At 41.4% G+C, this 19,682-nt stretch overlaps 1 protein-coding gene across 5 annotated transcripts in view; it reads left to right on the forward strand.

The window, feature by feature from the left end:
* LOC119485122 (MICOS complex subunit mic25a-like) overlaps positions 1-19,682 on the forward strand; it is a 68,437-nt gene that overhangs the window by 24,659 nt on the left and 24,096 nt on the right. For 4 of the 5 annotated variants that reach the window (XM_037764464.1, XM_037764482.1, XM_037764474.1 and 1 more), the window contains 2 exons: positions 947-1,030; positions 8,443-8,513. In XM_037764464.1, coding sequence (XP_037620392.1) covers positions 947-1,030; positions 8,443-8,513 — 155 coding nt within the window. Of the gene's footprint in view, positions 1-946; positions 1,031-8,442; positions 8,514-19,682 lie in introns of those variants that run through there. The other variant, XR_005206194.1, reaches the window with a different exon arrangement.

A 19,682-nucleotide genomic window follows, 5' to 3' on the forward strand; every position in this document is an offset into this window, starting at 1 on the left:
TTTTAAGGCCCAGACACACCAACCTGGCATCAAAGAACTTGCGCCAACGACCATTGAGTCGCCTCACGTCGCCTGTGTCTTGGCCAAAATGTTGTACTCGAACACACCAAAAAGACTACAGCCAACGGCCAACTACCAAGTACGTCCTGCGCTGGCGTGAGATGAAATAACTCTCCACACCAGCAGGTAGCGGTAGTCTGTATTCATCATTCAAAAAGGGAAACTGGAAGACCGAGGACTGCGGATATACAAGCCGTTGTTATGATACGTACATGAAACAAAGCGGCGTTTGACGACCATTATCAAAGTCTCACTCACAACTTAGCTTCATTCCAGATGGCCATGTCGTTGTGAAAATATCTGTGTATTGGAATGATCAGATGAGATGAAGATGAAAAAAATAAGATGAGCCTTCTGTGTTTTTCCACGTTGGTTTGCTTTCCTGACTTCCGTTTCTCTTCTCGTGCACTGATTTGTTTAAGCTGAACAGCCAATCAGAGTGATTTCTCCCACCGACGGGCTCCGCCTCGATTCAACATGCTGAATCGACCAAAAAAAACTCTGACGCAGGCATACTAGAGCCGACGGTACGGGACACACCGCAAAAACTAGTCAGACAAATGCACAGACGGCCCCAAACTGTCCGATGGCCGACTGTCAGCTTGGTGTGTCAGGGCCTTTAGGCAATTACTTTCAGTAATTCTACCCACTTAGTGACCATGTCAATTTAAAAATTCTCAAAGGAAAATTTTTAATTAGTACCAGGATTGATTTCCTTTTCCTCTTTATTTGCCAGGCAGTCAGAATTGAGTATTTACACAGGCCTACACAGGTGATATTAGTGCAGTAAATTGTCATGTGTCAATATAAAGAACCTCTACAACAGCTGTTCTTTGTTTCTTTGCTTTCTTCCTCATTGTCTTATTGTCTTCTTTTACTCTCTCAGGCCAAACAACTGGGGAATAAAGAGAAGGAACTGGCCAGCATATCCAGCTTCTATAAAGAGCAACTAGAAATACTGGAGAAAAAGGTAAGGACCATTTTTCCAACTTATAAACATGTATACCATTAAAAGGACAGAAATCATCGGAAAGGCTTTTCCCTCAAGTGTGTCCATTAGTTGCGTTGCATTAATTTCATTCCAAGATGTTTGATCAAAATCATTTTTTTACTGTGGAGGTTTTTTTGGTATGAGATTAGAGAGCGAGATACTAGCACTTTTAGCACTCATTTTGACATGTATAACAGGAGACCGCACTAACGAGATAAAAACATCCTGTAGGCTTTCACTGAAAAGAAGTCTTCACACATCAGGAATATCAAAACAAGTCTTAACGTGACATATTACTCACTCTCCTTGGGGAGCAAAATCTCGTTGAGACACGAGACACTCTTCCCTATCTCGGAAATGTCAAGCCCACATACCAATGTCAAAATGTAAATGTAAATGAATTGAAAGTTTCAGCAGGCAGATGAGAGTCACGACTCACTGTTGATGGACCAGCACTCAAGAGAGGTTTCACAGCGCTGTCTCTCCCAGAGAGCTTCAGTTGTCTAATCAAATGTACTGTGCTTTTCTCATCACCATGTCCTTTCGCCAGCAACCCTGCGGTCTTTTTCAAAAAATGGAAAAAGCCGTTTGTTGGGTGCTTTTAAGAAATTATGACCCGTGTTCCCTCCATCTGAGCACTAATGTGTCGTTGATATTTTGCACTCTGTAAAAGCCACAAGCGCAGTGGTTTGATAAATGTTGCTTGCTTACAGAGTAAACTTGGGCTGATTTGTTAAAAGACTTTGTGAGAAGCAAGGTTGACACTGGTGTATGATTTTAGGGCAGGAAAAAACTGCATTATGCTTTTAGGGGTGGACAGAGGCTAGAGGAAAGGACAAGAGGCAGGAGGGTAAAATTACAGAGTGCATGTGAAGTAAAGAAAGGAAGGAAATTATCAGAAAAACACAGATGACAGGCACGCTAAAAATCTATGAACAAAGAATGTAAGATGTAGGAAAGACGGCGCAAATATTTTGATTTTTATTCAAGACCCAGTGAAACGGAAGTTAGAGCATCTTTAGCTTCCGTGTCCGTCACGTGATGCCATTGGGCCCAAGAAGACTTTTTCCTATAGACTTACATTGGGAAAGAGAAGAATGTAACTTGGCGATTAATTTTTTTTTAGGTGATTCAACTCCACAGTATAAACACTTGAATATCCCTTATTTAAATCATTAGATCCTAAAAGTTGTTAAATGTACGTTAAATAGCCGAATCCAGAGTTAATTTCCTGGCGGAGTTAAAGGAAACGCTACTGCGCCTGCTCTATGGGCCCAATGGATGCGGAAGATTGCTGGATGATCCGGGTACTTTATCACTCGGCAGTCGAGCCATTTCTGCTTCATGCGACACTGAGCAACTCTCATAGGAATGAACGGGAGCCCGCCTACGACACTGTATCCAGTTCTCTTTATACATCCATGCTTGTAATGCGTCATCTTTGTTATAGAGCATCTTTGACGGAGCTCTACAGCACACACACCTTGTCACTAAAAGTTGCAGATTGATTGGTGGATGGATGTCATATTATTGGTTGAAATTGGTACGACCTTACGTAAGCACACATCCTATTTTGTTTTACAGGAAGAAAAGATCATTAGATTTTGATATATATTTTTTTTTTTGCATATATTGTTAAATAGGTGGACAATATGACCAGGGATGTGATCTAAAAGGGTTAAAAAGTCTTTTTTTTTTCATTTCATCTCGACTTTAAGGATACACTGACATTAATTGACGACAGAATACACAATAAAGCAATGAAAGGTGATAATTTACAGGTAGTCACACATACACTCTCACACCCTTCCCTCCCCTGGCCCATCCTGTGTCTCTCCTCTCACAGCCACAGCTCTCCCTCCAGTATTCAGTAGATACTCTTTGGGACTTCACTCCCCCTCCACCCTTCTCCCCGTCTCTCCCTCCGTCCGGCGGGGCCCATCAGGCAGACGGGGGGACCTTATCTAGTCCCTGGCACTCGCCTCCTTTAGGCCTCTGAGAAAACCTTTTACATAGCCAAGTTAAATGGAAGGGCCCCTGCACACCGTGCGGCAAGCAGCACACGCTGCAATGCTTGACGGAAGAGACTGATTGGCAGAAGAGTGGAGGATGCTCTATCTTTCTCCGCTCGCCGCCGCAGTCGCTTTCTCTATCGCTTTTTTTCACCCCTCACTTGCTCGCAGCTGACCTGCATGTGGATGAGGGAGTGAGAAAGAGAGGGACTGAGAGCAATAGATAAAGAGGCTATATGGACTGTGCATTAAACAGTCTATCCTGAGCCGGCGCCCATCTCCCTCCTTCTCTTCCTTCATTTTCCAATCTGGCGCCCCATTCATCCAGGCCTCCTTTCATGCCCCCTTTCCTTTACCCTGACTATTTTTCTTTCCTCTCACACTCTCATACCTGTGGCAAATAGCAGTTGGGCTGAAATAAATGGCCACTTAAAAGTTGAATTGTGACTGACACAGGTCATATACAAAACACAATATGAAACAGTAATATGTCTCACTTTTCACATAAATTATGATCCAAGCATGTGAAGACAGCTTTATGTTGCCCTGTCAGGGCCTCCCTCGCCATCAGTATTGCATGCAAAGCAGAAATTTAAAGGAATGTCATTGTCTACGTGTGAATATAAGTCAGAGCTTTTCGATACTATTGTTTTTGTACGAAAAACACACATGCACAAGCAGACACTCATGCTCATGCAACTACCATGATGCATTGATGATCTGAGCTAGAGATTTAAGCCAAAGGCAAGAGCAGCCAGATTAGAAGGAGAATCCACCGGTAATTGGTGTGTGATCTTCCCCTGAATCAACATTTTACTCCGGCTTAGCAGCAGCCCCTTCTAACAGGCTAATAACTACGTGTGTACGTGTGTGTGTGTGTGTCTATGTGTGGTTGATTACCTGTATGAAAACACACACAAACACGGTGTCCAGTTTGCCAAAGGGATGAATGACGATAACAGACTATTGTTTGTCCAAAGGCTGTGGATGCTGTTAGAATCCACTACTGACATAAATGAGAAAACTGCCTGTGTGTGTGTCTGTGTGTGTGTTTATTGTGACAGGTTTGTGTGCATGTTGTCACTTCAGAAGTAATTGTGATAGAGTGGCCAATCCACTGCACAACTTTGCATTTCCCCCCTCTTCCACACACACACACACACATGTTCACACACTAAAATACATCCCAAGACTGAAACACCACCCCCAAACATACCAGTGCACCCTCTACTTCTCCTCTCTCCCAATCCTTTCCTCTCCGTTTATTTGCGGATGCCTCCCTAATCTCTTCCCAGTGTACAGGTGGAGTATATCTGTCTCCCTGTGGCAACATACCCTGTGACTCTGTAAACAAGTCTCAGTTTAAAATTCACCTCTTTTAATCCCCCACCCCATCCCAGCACAACCCCCACCCCCCTTGTCGACTGCTGCCTCCCAAATAAAAAAGGAAAAATTAATCCGCCTTCGTCCAAGCGTGGAGCGTGAAACAACCGCTCCCTCAAAATCCTGACATCAGCCCATCTCAATCCACAGCTGCTGGAGGGTGTTCAGACGAGTGTGCATGCAAGGATCATCTGAACACGAGCATTCATATACAAACACAGATTTAGTCACACACCTGCATGTATGCAAGCTTACACACACACACACACACACACGCAGCACACATGCACCCACACTAATCCCCTCTGTGAGTCTTTCCAACACCCCCAAAACCTTGCTTTCCCCCCATTGAGGGTTATCATCCCCCCTTTCTGTCTCTCCACGTTGGGCTTTTGTCCCCATGGGTGCAAATGACTGGGAAGAGCTCAGGGTGTGTGTGCCAGTGATAGTGCTGCCACTTCTCTGGTGTCATGAGAGCTGAGCTGGGGCTGTTGCTCTGGGTCTGTTCTGTCAACAGACACAAAAAAAACATGTTGAAACACACAAAAACAACACACAGCCTTGCAGTCCCCCAACATTTCGACCGGATTAGCTGTACCTGTCACTCAAAACGCTACAGTCACCCTTCCTGTCTCCTCATTTTCCCCATACAGAGTGCTACAGGGATGACGTATCTTTTGTAGGCCAACCTGAAGTTAGCATCACCCTGGTTCCCTCGACAAAAATCCAATGGGATTTTTCTATTGGGTTTTGTATTATTGCAGAAAACAAGCTCTGTGGCAAACAAACGTTTATGATACTTTTGTTCGAGCAATCAGCATGATTATCTTCACAAATGAACACCACTTTTATGGTTTTTGAAGTGTGAATGCCATCGCCGGAAGTAAAAAGCTAACGTTATAGGCTATAAACGAACTCAGCACAGTCGCATGAGCACACACAACGAGGCTGTAAAGGCGGACTTGGGGACGTGATGACGTATTGTACTCTCATTTAGCCACTTGTTAGCAATGGCTTTATTTAAGATATATAAAAGCTTCAAAATTCACAGGTGGGGTATTTACTGACTTATTCTATATCATAGAACAAAACCAGAAGTGCCAACATTGCTAAATGTGTTCATTTGTTTATCTTCTTCCAAATGGGAGGCACTATACAGTATCAACTACTGTCTGACCCCACCAAACCCACAAGATAAAGCCTTGGTAGGAGGCACCAATCATCAGTGAGAAGTTCACTTTACCGTCTCCTTACTGCTTCCCTTGCTGGTGCCCTACTCTCTATGTCCTGCATAATCTGAGGCACCCATGAGTTTAAGCCCCTGTGGAGTCTTTTTTTATCTCGGTTCAAACACTGGATGTCCCACAAGGCAACTACAGACTTTCAAGTTTCAGCTCAGCTTTCCTCTGTTGAGTGCACCCACTGAGCTCTTGACCTGAGGCTAAAGGCTAAGACGTGTAACATGTGGCTAACTTCCTACCACATATTCCCAGGGAGCCAGCCAAAGTATTAGCTAAGTCTCCTTCAACAAGGAGCGAGACTTACTGTCTCTTTAATGTCCATGAATCCAGGGCTTGTTTTTTAGCACTTTGAAATTAAGGTATTTATTTGGTAATGTTTTAATGCTTAGTAGATTAGTAAACCACCTGAGCAGGGGCTCTGAGGTCTGGAACTGTCTTTTATTCCAAAGGTGCATGATGCTGGGATGAAGTATGCTTCCAGTCTTTGGAGCTACAGTCAAGGTGTGGTATTTAAACCTAGTCCACATATTAGCAATGGGGAGACTTAGCAGCAAGAGAAGTATAATCCTGTCCTGGAAAATCCAATATAACACCGCCAGAAAACCTAACTGGCAGGGATAAAGTCTTACACCTAGGGATGTTTGGCACTGTGGATTACTGCGACAGCCAGAACGGGACACCAAGTCAGATGACATAAGAAAGGTACACTGTAGTTGGACACATTTATTCATTTCTGTTTTAATGTGTCTATAGTTTGATTCCAGAGCGTTGAATTGCTGCCACACTTTTTTTCACACTTTTCTTTTTCAGTGATTCAAATAGGTGTTGTGCTAATTGACCTTTCCTAAGTCCCGCCCTTTTCACTCTGTGCTCCAATAACAGTTGAGCAAGCTTGGAACCCGGCAGACCCTTGGTCAACTTTCCCCTTTCCTGTTGGGATATACATTGGGGTTATTCTTAGATATGCTATGTCTGTTCAAAGGTAACATTACTTTGTAAGTCACATTACATCGGTGTCACAATCTTCACGGACACATTACATTGTATATAGTCACAGTTACTACGAGGAACTTTCATTTTGTGTTGATTTTGGCGGTCCCTGTTGACAAAAGCTGTAGTGTTTCCGAGCACCAAAGCCCCTTTAGAAAGCCTCTCATTTTGCTGCTGCAGCATGGTCTGACAGTCTGCCCCGTGCAGTCCTGGTTCTGGTTCTCCCATGCCTCCCTTCCCTCCAGCGGACCCAGCAATACGACTTGGGCCGCCAGCAGCATTGTGTCGGTATTGGCTCCCAGCGGGGACCGGCGGAGACGCGAAGCTCTGCTCCTGGCCGGATTAGGAGCCAGGTGCAGAGCTCTCCCCCTCCCGCTGGAGCTCCGACTGCAGATCGCTGTCGGAGGCCCCGCTGAAGTTCTGAGCTGAAGGAGTTTCTGGTGAACCTCTATGATTTCGTCTGATTTCGTTATATTATCTCTGCTTCGTGCCGCCCCGAAGTATGTTGAAGAATGTTTCCTTTTGTCAAGCTTTTCTGAACTAGCAACGGTAACTAAAGGGGGGGTGGAATTTAGGATTGGTCAGATGTCTATTTCTGAGCCAATCAAAAATTGGTTGGAAAATTTAAGAATGGGGGGGACGTCATCCTCCTGCACCAAAGCCACAAAAACGGACACAAACATGGCAAAGTTTGGATGAGATAGGTTTTTGTAAATCTACTTACAGAAATAAGAAGAATTTGGCATATTTCTTCAATCAGCTGCAACAGTTTCTGTGATGACTGTAATTGAAATAGACTGAGCGGATACTTCAACACTGATTGAGTTAGAGCAAAGAACAGGAAAGAAAAGGATAGAAGGGGCAGATTATTACATTGTAGTGAATACTAGCAGATGGAAAAAGATGGCTATGACATTACTTGAGTCTTTTCCAACACCAGACATTCAGATCAGCAGAAGCATGTCTGCGGATCAGCGTGAAATAATGAGATATGAAAATGACTAGGGGGCACTGGAGGAGTGAGAGGGCTAGGGATTGTGGAGGAGGGTTTGTGTTTGATCCCATCTCTTTCCCTGCTCAGTCACTTCAATTATCTTCGTCTCCTATCACCCCCATCTATTGGGAATATAGGGAATAATTAAGTAAAAGCGTGAGCGCTGCGGTTATTGGTTTAAAATGGTGATTACTGCGCACTGAATGTGTACGAGAGGGTGGCGAAATAGAGATTTGCTTTGTGTTTGGGGCATTTTAGACAAACTGTATTTCATATATTTTGACACAAAGCCTGTAAGTAAGGTGGTTATTATACTCTTGATGTCTGCTGAGTCAGTGCAGCTCTGACCACGATGCAGTGTAGTTAACACTCTGACCACTGATTACTCCGGTAGAGGTGTGCCGTATGTGACCTCGCCCTCTAGGCACAGGCTCCACCTGTGGAGCAATTGCTGTTTAAATGCCACAGTTTCTCGCATGAAATAAAACATTATGGAGTGCCAACAAGCCTTCAGCATTCAGATGTGTAAGCAGAGCCGTTAAATTCAAAGGTCACTAATTTAACGAATGTGACATTTGGGATGGTGCTTTATGCATTTTGCTTATCAAAGTTGGCTTATTAGAGCTTAAATTAAAGCAAAAAAATAGCTGTAAAACTGTGGTAATGTTCTGTAGATAATGCAAGTTGTTAAGCTCTAATGGATAGGCGTATATTATAATACCACTGAAACGATTCTCACCTTTCTTTCTGTCTTTGTCTCTTTGTCTCCAGAACCTCGACAACTACAAGCAGACGGCAGAACAGTACAACGAGGCAGCTACTAAAGCTGAGGCCCACATCCGGTAAATACTGTGAATTACTTTGCAACACAATTTTCTGTGGAATGAACCATTCAGTATTCTCATTACAACGATGCTCCCTACTGCCTCAGTGCTGTTATATTTTTACGAGCCTACTGTATCATAGGCTAAAGCAGTTCGCTGAATACACCTGTAAATAATCTATTAGTTGAGGCTGGGATTTTTTTTTCTTCACTGGGCTAACCCTTCATATCTAAATTTAAGGCAGACATTGTATGCCAAATTATAAAAAAAAAAATCAGCACAGTGGATGACAAAGAGAGAGCAGCTCTGACTAGCAGGATGTCCAGACAGCAGATGTGGACAGAGACCTGAGTGTGAAAGCTGGTTGCAATGTTAGTAGGGCTTTTCATTGTTGATTAATCGTTCAGTTGTTTGGTCTATAAAATGTCAGAAAATGGTGAAAAATGTTGATCCCAAAGCCTCTCACGTCCTCAAATGGCTTGTTTTGTCCACAACTCAAAGATATTCCGTTTACTGTCATAGAAGAGTAAAGAAACCAGAAAATATTCACATTTAAGAAGCTGGAATCAGAGAAATTTGACTTTTTTTCATAAAAAATTACTAAAACCGGTTAATCGATCAAAGAAGTTAGCGATTAATTTAATAGTTGACAACTAAACGTTGCAGCTCTAAATGTTAGTAAGCTGTTAATGTGAACCCCACACCTCCCATAACTGCCCGACAGTCCACACATTAATTTTTTTCCACACATACAGTGAGGCAGAGCGATAATTTACTATTATCACATCTCGTCTCCCTTAGAACAGTATTTTGACATATTAACATATCAGGGCTCGCCATTTTCCTCTTCAGATGAATGATAAGTTAAATACTTGTGACATCTGTCGCTGCTCGACGTTTAAATACTTGAGAATATATATATCTTTTTTATATTTAGGATTTTGATCTACCAAATCAAGTATTTCTAACAATGTGATAAACATAGTTTTGAGTTTTCATCATGCTATTTTGTCACGACATGCAATTATAACAAAACAATAATTATTGAGGTAGTACTTTCCTTTATATCACCTGCTAGGTGGCCTCTCCAAGTATATTTATTGTGTTGACCCATCTTAACATGTTTTATTTTTCGTTATTTCTGAGAATGGCACTATAATAGCCGATTGGATATTGCAGATCATTAACTCTTGCTGCTCATTTTGTGTTTCTTTCTTTCTTGTTTCTGTTAAGTCTACTGATTTTTTTCCCTCTCTTTTTAAAAAAAAAGATATGGCAAAGAAAACTGTGAAATATATGGGAGTATCATTGTCTTTGTTTTTATTCCACTGTATTCTCTCCGGTGCTCGGAGAGACAACTTGAATTGTATGAAGCCGATTAGCTGGTTTGGAGTATGCATTCTCTGCTGGGAATGGGCACTAGATTTCATGTATAGATATGTGCAAATATCAATACATCTTGTGGCATATTGGGACTCTCTCTACTCTGTCCAATGTGTATTAGAATATTTACATTACCATGCTGTTATTTTTATTTTTTATAATGATGCACCTCAATATTATCATTTGTCTTGTAGCCACTACCAGCTTGATAATCATGGCGATAAACTCTGAACGACTTGGCCTTTTAAATGGGTCCATTCTGCTGGTAGCAAAACGGAAACAGCAGGATTTCACAAGAAGTAGAGGTGCTCCTCAGACCTCACCTCCTGTCAAATGGCATGTCAGATTCATTCAGCACTGAACCGCCGCCAGACTGGCACTGCCAGAGCGTGTGGGCCTTGCCAATTTACGCCCCTCTATAACACCCATTCTTACCCCTTTTTGGAAGCCAAAGAGCTCCGTGAAGCCAATTTAGTCAGAAAGCCATTCATTTCCCCCTTTTCCCGCGTGCATGACAATGATTATCGCAAAACTGATGAAAGATGGTTAATTAATTCAGATCTCTTTTTTTTCCCCCCTCTGTTATTCTCACGTGCTCATTCCTCACCTATTAGTTCCCATTAACACATAAAGCCTTTGCTTTTTTACCCTCGCTCTTATGTCTTCAGTTCAGTTCAAATGAAATATAACCTGTAAGTTATAATGTAGGAGCCAGCTATTTTCCCTCTGCTGCCTGCAGTGTTCCCTTGAGATTCACCGGGAACACAACAAACAAAACAGAAAACTTAATAATCTTCCTACTGAACTGCAATAATTTCATATTAGGTTTATTAGTCAATTTTACACTGATGTTTTAATAGCAATATCCGAAAAGATCAATTTCAGTTGGATAATGAATGTAGAGTAAGGCTCAAGTCATTAAAGGGTTTGTTGATGTTGTGGCGGCACAGAGGCGTAATTGAATTCACAACAAACTCTCTGCAATATCACTAACATGTGAATATATCTGTCATTCCCTAACAAGGTGGGAAATGAAAGAAAGTCACCATCAGTGTCAGATTATAGTTTTGCATTATTAGTTTGTTACTTTGCACGATTAGGCTTTGTGAGTTAAAAGTGCTGTAGCTTGAAAAAGCAACCTTCTGTCCAAGGACTTTAGTCACATGGCATCCCTATCTCTATTATTTAAACTGTCACACAAAGGAAGACTATAAAAGCGAATGTGTGAATGTTATTATTAAGTCAGTAGCGTGGTGTAGTAGCGTGCAGTCTTTCCTGGAAACAGCAAGAGGAAAAAAAGTAGGTGCTAGGTCTTTTTGCTAGCTCTGCACTGTATGATGGGCGGTGACCTCATCCACGACACTGCCATCTTCCTGCACCTGGTCCATTGAATTTAACAGCATGCAATTCAATTCCAAAATTTTGTCCAAATGATTACATTAGCAAGGATTCGCTATTGTCCATAGCTGCATGGAAGAGGTTAGAAGATCAATTCTGCATGAGTTTGCCGAAAGAAGAGCATTTTGTCCTGCCACAATGTGTTGCTCATTATTTTTTAAAGTGTGCGCGCACGCACACAAAATTTCACTCCCCTTTTTTCCCTTTCCATCTCTGCCACACATACAGGCACACTTTGTATTCAGACAGCCACGTGCTCGTCGTGTTCTGTCAGCATTTGGGCAGCGTTTCATTGTGCCGTGGTCACGCTGTCATTTCACACTACACTGACCACCCAGTAATTATTCTATTTACCCACCGCTGAAGGGAGGGGGAGCAGCACAGTCCAACACGTTATGTAGCTACAATATGTCTTTTTCTTCTGTCTTTGTATCTGTCTCCGTCTCCAGTTTTGCCAATGAATCTCTCGCTTATTGTCTTATTTTCTTAATTCTAAAATATTTCATCTATCTAACTCACGCTTGATATGTTTCTGCCCATTTTTCTGCCTTAGTTTAATGTCATCAGCCTCTTTGTCTTGGGATTTTGGTCTTCATGTTTTTTTTGGGGTATGAGAAAGAAGAAGAGTGACCTTTTTTTTGCAGATCAGACTCAGCCATAGCACATTATTATATTATATTCAGTAGTGATGGAAGATGTGACTGATGGCTTTTCTGCATGGAGTGGTTCAGATCAACAGCTTCACCATGAGGAAAAGCAGAGGAAGAAATTGTGACTGAGTGACATTTATTTATTTAACGTTTATTTGATAGTGACAATTACAGAATACATAGATAATTGCACAACACTTATCCAATAGAGTGTATCACAGCATTTATAGCTACTGTTAATTTCCAATGCCCGTCCCTAAAAGGGCCTTTAAAATAACAAATGTAAAACATTAGCAGTATTGGAAAAGAAGAGCCAGCAGCAGCATAATGCAGGGTGCCGTCTGATGTGTAAGCCTCAACCCGGTCTCACAGGAAGACGTATAAATAGCACGACATTACAAGGACATTCTGCGTGTCTTGAAGACGCATTTTAGGCTTTTCGCATGTCATTTATACACCACGCAACAAATCTGCGGTAATGTCAGCCATTAGGTTTAGGCAACAAAACCACTCACTTAGGTTTAGGAAAAAACATAAAATATGTACGCTAACAACGTAACATCAGTATGGAAAACACGTTACAAAGTCAGTAAAAAACATGTGATAAACCTCACTAATGTGACTTACTAAACAGCACCAATCCTCCACCTCCCAACCCACCAGCCATAAGTAGTATTTCTCACTTTTCATTCTACATCACTAGCTCTGAGCGTTGCAGGTTCAGGCGGATGTGTTTACATTGCAGTCAGTACAGACTACATGGCTTGAAATGACATGGCAAAAGCAAGAAAGGCGTTCTTATTGCACGCTAAATGCCTTGCGCAATATCGTTTCATTCATAATCCTTTTCGTGGTAAGACTGGACCATGTAGGTACGAAGGTGTGGATCTGTTTATAGGCTGTTTATCAACACTAGAGTTTAAAAGTTGATAAAAGCAATCATGGCTAGCTGGTGGAGGAAGTAACCCCATTTGGGGAGACAGAAATCAGGTGCAGTGCTCTCCACCATTACGAATCCCTTTTAGTCATTCCCAGTTGTTTATTGACAGAGTTGTCTCACTTTGGCTGCTATTTCTTTGCTGTGATTCCAGAACCGGCCCCAAATAGTTTGAGTGCAAAAGTTTAAGCTAAAAGCTGCCTCTCACACCTGAGGAGGGCACTTTGTTGATTACAGGGCAACAAGATGGAAGCCTCCTGGGTTATTGCCTCTCTTTTCCTACATTGGACAGGTCACACTCTCTAAAACATTATCCTCCAGTGGGGACACAGTGAGTGATAAAATGTTTTCCAGTGCCATTTTCTACTTGCCTGGCCCAACTACATGGGGCGTTTTAGAGAAGTTCATCCATTAGCCTTGCCTTGGGGTATCATACTACCCAGATTCCATGAAAATACCACACCTAAGAGACCCACAACATTGCAGCTTAGCTTACTTTAAGATCTAAAAATCCATTAATCCTCTTTTAAAAGAACTCGTTACCCTCAAAGTGTTCGCAAAGACAGAACCTAAGTGAACCTCAGGTTGATGTCTGTGTGAGTATCCACCATGAAGTAACTGCTGACAGTTTGTGGTTAAAAGCCTTCTTTCATGTGGGTTTGTTATATCTACTTTATTCCTTATGTGTGTGTGTGGGTAGCGTGTCCAATTAGTGGAACAGACAGGTAGCTAACTGTAAGGATCTCTGTGCCCCACAAGGTAGTAGACTGCTAGTCATTACTAGAGACAAGACCTGTCTGCACTGTGTGCTCCAACAAAGATTTACCATTAAGACAGAAGGCTGCAGTCACATATACACTCTGCCTCTGTGTACCTATCTTTGACTGCCTCTATACAGTATATCTATATAAAGAAACACCTACACACACCAACACTCCTGCACAAGAATTACAGACAGGTCAGATTTGGTCTGTGCAGTAGCACTAGATATGTGAGGAGACAAGCAAGGGTAAATTCACATGTTACATTTTCCAGTGCTGCATTAAACAACAGATTCTCATGATTTAATCAAAACATCGCTTTTATTATGTTGATATGAACAGTTGTGTATGCAATAGGGCTGTCAATCGATTAAAATATTTAATTGCGAAATTAATTGCACATTTTTTATCTGTTCAAAATGAGCCTTAAAGGGAGATTTGTCAAGTATTTAATACTCTTATCAACATGGGAGTGGATAAATGTGCTTGCTTGATTTATGCAAATGTTTGTGTGTGTGTGTGTGTGTGTGTGTGTGTGTGTGTATATATATATACACACACACACACATATACTGTATATATATATGTATATATATCCCTTTAAGAGACCCCTTTGAAAATGGCCATGCCAGTCTCAATCTGTTGCGTTAATGCATTAAAGAAATTAGTGGTGTTAAAACGAATTAAGCTAACTTTGACAACCTTAGTATATAACAATCGGATTAAGTCTATTTGCCATTGGCTGCAACTGGTATAAGAACTAGAGGTCTTCACAGGCCCACTTCTTAGTTCTTTGTAACCAAGGCCCGACCTGGAACCTGAGCCGGGCTGGGTCCAAATGATATTCATTCTAATCAGGTCAGGTTGAGTCCCTTTCATTTGCCACGAGTCTTGGGTCTGTATCATAGTCTGTATATAAGAAGTGGACGTAGTCACCGTGACGTCATCCGTTGGTTTGTCGACTGCAGTTTTGAAGCCTTGAGTTCGTTATTTTGGCCGTCGTCATCTTGGCTTTTTGCAACCAGAAGTAACACGAGAGGGCGGAGCTAAGTACAACCGAAAGCTGAATAAGACGTTTTCTTTAATGAGCCGAAAACACACTGTGAAGGGCTTAAAGCATTAAGATGAAAACACAGACAACTCCTAGACCGGCCAACGTCGTGGTCATGACTGGTCAATCACGGTAGGTCTATTTGAATCTAAATGGGACCATAATTTACTAAACAAACATCATGCTGTATTGAAGTAGACTTGAAACTAGGGATTGAGACCATAAACTCATGTTTACAATGTTTACTGAGGTAATAAATCAAGTGAAAAGTAGGGTCATTTTCTCATAGACTTCTATACAAATCAGACTTCTTTTTGCAACCAGAGGAGTCGCCCCCTGCTGGCTATTAGAAAGAATGCAAGTTTGAGGCACTTCTGCATTGGCTTCACTTTCAGACCCGGAGGTTGCCCACTGGGCTGTATATAATCCCAAATGGAAAAGTCTCACTATCAACTCTGACATTGTAGTGTGTCATATCACAACAGAGAAATGTGTTTTTGACACCAGACAGTGTGCAGCGTAGGGTAAAGTATGTCCTGTTACTCTTTTTGACCTTTGCTGCTTGCTAATCATACCGCTGCCAGTGTTTGTGTTCTCTATTTGAGTCGGTTCAGGTCAACTACATTTTGGATCGTGTCTACTTCGTCCTTGGGTCTATTTGGATTAGGTCTGAATTTGGGATTTTTTTTGGTGGTTTTCCTTTTTTTTTTGTTCACAGTCACAGTTTAGAGAGAGGAAACAACATGGGAATCAAACTGTGGACGTTGCATTAATGTTGTATGGCCTCAATAAATAGGCTACCAGGGCACCCCATCTGTGGAGACATCTAATAGAAACATAATTAACAATTTCATGTAGTGATAGATTTACATATTGATGCAAAGGACAACAGGACCTCATATAGTAACACAAAAGGACAGCACAAGACAAGCAACATTTAAAATACAGTAAGCTACAGTGTTTTTTTCAATAGAAAAGTGAAGTTGTTTAAAGAAAAGGACCTTACAAATGGAATGACACAAAACTGGAATTGAAATAGTTGATGATAAAAAGGCTAGCGATGGGAGGCGATAGCAGCGAAACGCTCCAGAGAGCATGTCTCACCTCACATCACCCACAGCTCGAGTGAGTCGTCCAACCGCAAGGTCCTCCTGATTGAAAAGTTATCAGCGATGAGATGTCGCACACAAACACACGTGCACATGTGCCCCCTTATCTTGTTCCCGCATGTCACCTGTTTTAATGAAACACTCTCCTTATCCCCCCCCCATCTCTCTCTCCCTGTATTCCCACAAAGTGAGTTTGGTGGGGATCAATCAGCCAGGCTAACAGAGTGCGAATTGTTCTCCTACATTCCTATCTCCCTTCAGCACTTCGGCTGTCAGCGTATGAAGATACGGGCCGAGTTCTCTCGGTCTTCAACCCATCGCTTGTAGTTGTTTTTGATTGCTATTCCCATTTGAGACGTAGACTTTGTAAGTGTTTTGGTGGACTCGAGATTAAACTTAGTGAAGTTTTTGGGGTGTTGTCATATTATGAGCTTAGCAAAGGTAGGATAAGTGATTATTATGACTACCAAAGTAATCATGGCTTCTGAGTTATGTCAGTCCTCAGACAGACCTTCAAAGGCTTTATGAACTAATTCTGTACTTCTGATTTGATGTGATTCTGAAAGTAAGATTTCTGCCAGTTGAAATTTAATGTTGTGGATGTTATCCTTGTGGTAGTATCATAAAAGCTTTACAAAGCCTCTAACAATACGAGATGCACGCTCTGTCGTTCCTTTTGATCTCACCCCAGCCGTGACATTTTTGATCCTCTCTTCTCTCCCCCTCCACTCGGCGTAATATTAAAAAATCCAGAAGTACAATGCCATGACTGCTGCTTTAAAAGAACCCAAATCCTTGTCATCATACATTAATAACCGTTCACACACACACACCAACAGAAACACCAACCTTAGACACAGAGAGAATAATAAAATGCTACGCCTTTACGATTCTTCCTTTTTCTTCTTATTACTTTATTCCCTAATGTCACGCTTTGCAGCGGCGCAGAGCTTGAGCTCTCTTCATGAAAACCACACGCTGCCAAGGTGAGACAAAAAAATAATGAAATACTTTTTAACAATTTGAACCTAATCTTTCCACCCCCCCAACTCTGCACGTATTCATGCAAAACGTCACAGGCAGAAAGAGCGTTGTTTTGCTTCTTCTCCCTGCAAAAGTTAGCTATCAAACTAGCCGGGGCGGCTAATGTTTTCCTAATAGGAGCTCACCTTTAATTTCAGTCAAACGAAGCAGTTGGTGGAGATTAGCACAGGCAATTTTCTGCTTCAGATTCCATTATTAAAACACTCCTGCTATCAGAAAGTTTCTCTTGTTTGAACTGAGAAAAGTTTCTTTTTTTTTCACTTGAGCTTGGATTAATACCTTTGTGCTATTGTTGCTGTTATCTCCTACTCTTAGGGAGTAATTCACAATGCCGACCAGCTGTCACAGCGCTAAGTCAAACATCAGCCAGTCGTATAATTTTAATCATGTGATTGAAACTCTTGGCAACGGATTTTCACAACAACGCCGTCTTTATTTTCAGTGCGACAATACAAATTCTTTTTTTCAAGAGCTGACTTAGCAAATCTTTTCTTTTCATTCAACCTGAAATCCTCTATCCTGTATCATTAGGCTATTAAGTATTTTAATAATAGCTCAAGCCAACACCTCAGATGAGTGTGTCCAGCTTGCTTTAACATGTTGGAACTCTGTTTTTTCGCTCTTATTAACATCAACTAGCAGACCCTGGTGGCACATTGTCAGTGTCCCAACTGAAGGATCTGTTACACACTGCGCACTAATATTCAACCGTCATCCTGAGCATAGAGTGGCGTGGCACCGCGCAATGTGGGCTAGAGAGGTACCGAGCAGATTGTGATGGTTGCCATGGGTTACGGTTTGTCTATGAGAACTGCAAGGGTTATTTGTCATTTAATACGTCACTGTCACGTTCTGTCTCTCTCTCTCTCTCTGTCTCTCTCTCAGGTTGCATTCACTTTCTCTTTTCATGAATATTCTCTCCGCCAGTGATTTATTTAATCCTGTCGCTCTTCCCTCCACTGCACACGCACACACACACACACACACACACACACACACACACACACACACAGACACACACACTCAGACTACACCATACACATACCAGTGCGGAGGAATTTCTCCCACAGTCTTGCGTGTGTACAGTTTATCTCACACAAGTGCACTGCATTTACAAAGCACAGTTCAAACACGCGCACACACATTTACTGTGTGCATTTGTCAGTGAAGGCAGCGACTACTGAGTTCATTCATATGTGCATGATTCTGTAATTGCTTTGAGTGATGGCATGAGGGCAGCTCTGTCTGTGTGTGTGTGTGTGTGTGTGTGCATGATTGCGTATGTGAATGTCAGGTGGTCAGCTTCCCAAAATAAATAGGCATGTCCCATCATGTTAAAGGAAGCCATGCGTCTCCTTATCAAATTGAACACTAATTCTTTCTCTTCTCCTGCTCTGTCTCTTGTTCTTTTCTTCTTCTTTTTTTACAGTACAGTGTTGTATGCAGACTGAAAAATGACTGCGGGGTAACATCATAGAGTTCATTAGAACAATTTAAATAGTAAAAGTCTACAAGAGGTCTTGTCTAATGGAGGTAGGGCTGCACGATTATGGTCATAGCGATAATCAGGATTATTTTGATTAATATTGAGATCACGATTATTCATAGATTTTAGGGACAAAATATTTTTAGTGTAATTTCACATTTAAATAAACAAACAGAGCGCTGCATTCACTTCCAAGTCAGAAATTCAAAATTTATCTTTTTACTTTGTTATTGTCATCTATAGTGGTTATTTGAATAAAAAGACACAATTCAAATGAAATAGGAAATAAATGATTGTATTTTTATTTGCTTTGATTGAAGTCTTATAAGCTGCTTAGAGAAGTTAAACAGGTCATATTTCTCTCTCAAAATCTATTTTATATTGCTGTGAAAGCATCTCCTTCAAACAACTGGATTTGTTCGAGTTTCTCACCAAAAACTCCATTTTATAAGATTACATTTGTACACATCATGATAGCGTTATAATTTACCATCGCACAATACCTATTTTTACTGAGCAGAGCAGTAGTCAAGAGAAACGCACCATAGTGTAAGTCAATGGAACCTCCGTTAACGGAGCCCTTTAGCTTTAACTGGTCGCTGTGGTTACTCTGAGCAGCATGAATAACAATATAACAAGTGTCTGATTAAGTTAGATGTTGCAAATGTTTTAAGGTTGTTCCTCCACGGCTTATTTTGGACTTGCAGTTGTGACAAATTGACAATATAAGTTGTCATGAAGGAGAATTGCTTTTGGTGCTCAGGGAAAAAAAAATTGAAATTTGAACATCTGTAATTCCATAGCAACTGGGCCAAAGCAAAAAAAGATCATGTGATATGATTTACTACATTAACTAATATGAATTAATGGACTGTTTTGCTCAGTGGGCATCGTCCAGTTCTGAAAAGTGAAGCCAATGTGGAAGTGCCTTAAACCTGCATTCTTTCTAATAGCCAGCAGGGGGCGACTCCTCTGGTTGTAAAAAGAAGTCTGATTGTATAGAAGTCTATGAGAAAATGAGCCTACTTCTCCCTTGATTTATTACCTCAGTAAACATTGTAAACATGAGTTTATGGTCTCAATCGCTAGTTTCAAGTCTTCTTCAATACAGCATGATGTTCATTTAGTAAATTATGGTCCCATTTAGAGTCAAATAGACCATAAAGCAGGGTATGCTCTAGGGCGTAGCTACCTTGTGATTGACAGGTCGCTACCACAGCGTTACCACTGCATTTTTGTCTTACAACTTTAACCCTTTCACACTGTATTTTCAGTTCTTTAGAGTTAATTATAACCATTTTGGTCGCCAAAAACCAAGCTGGTGACAGTCAAAAGGCCGAACTCGAAGCTTCAAAACAGCAGTCCACA

This window comes from Sebastes umbrosus, chromosome 1 (assembly GCF_015220745.1).
Source record: "Sebastes umbrosus isolate fSebUmb1 chromosome 1, fSebUmb1.pri, whole genome shotgun sequence".
In the NCBI taxonomy this organism is placed as follows: Eukaryota; Metazoa; Chordata; class Actinopteri; order Perciformes; family Sebastidae; genus Sebastes; species Sebastes umbrosus.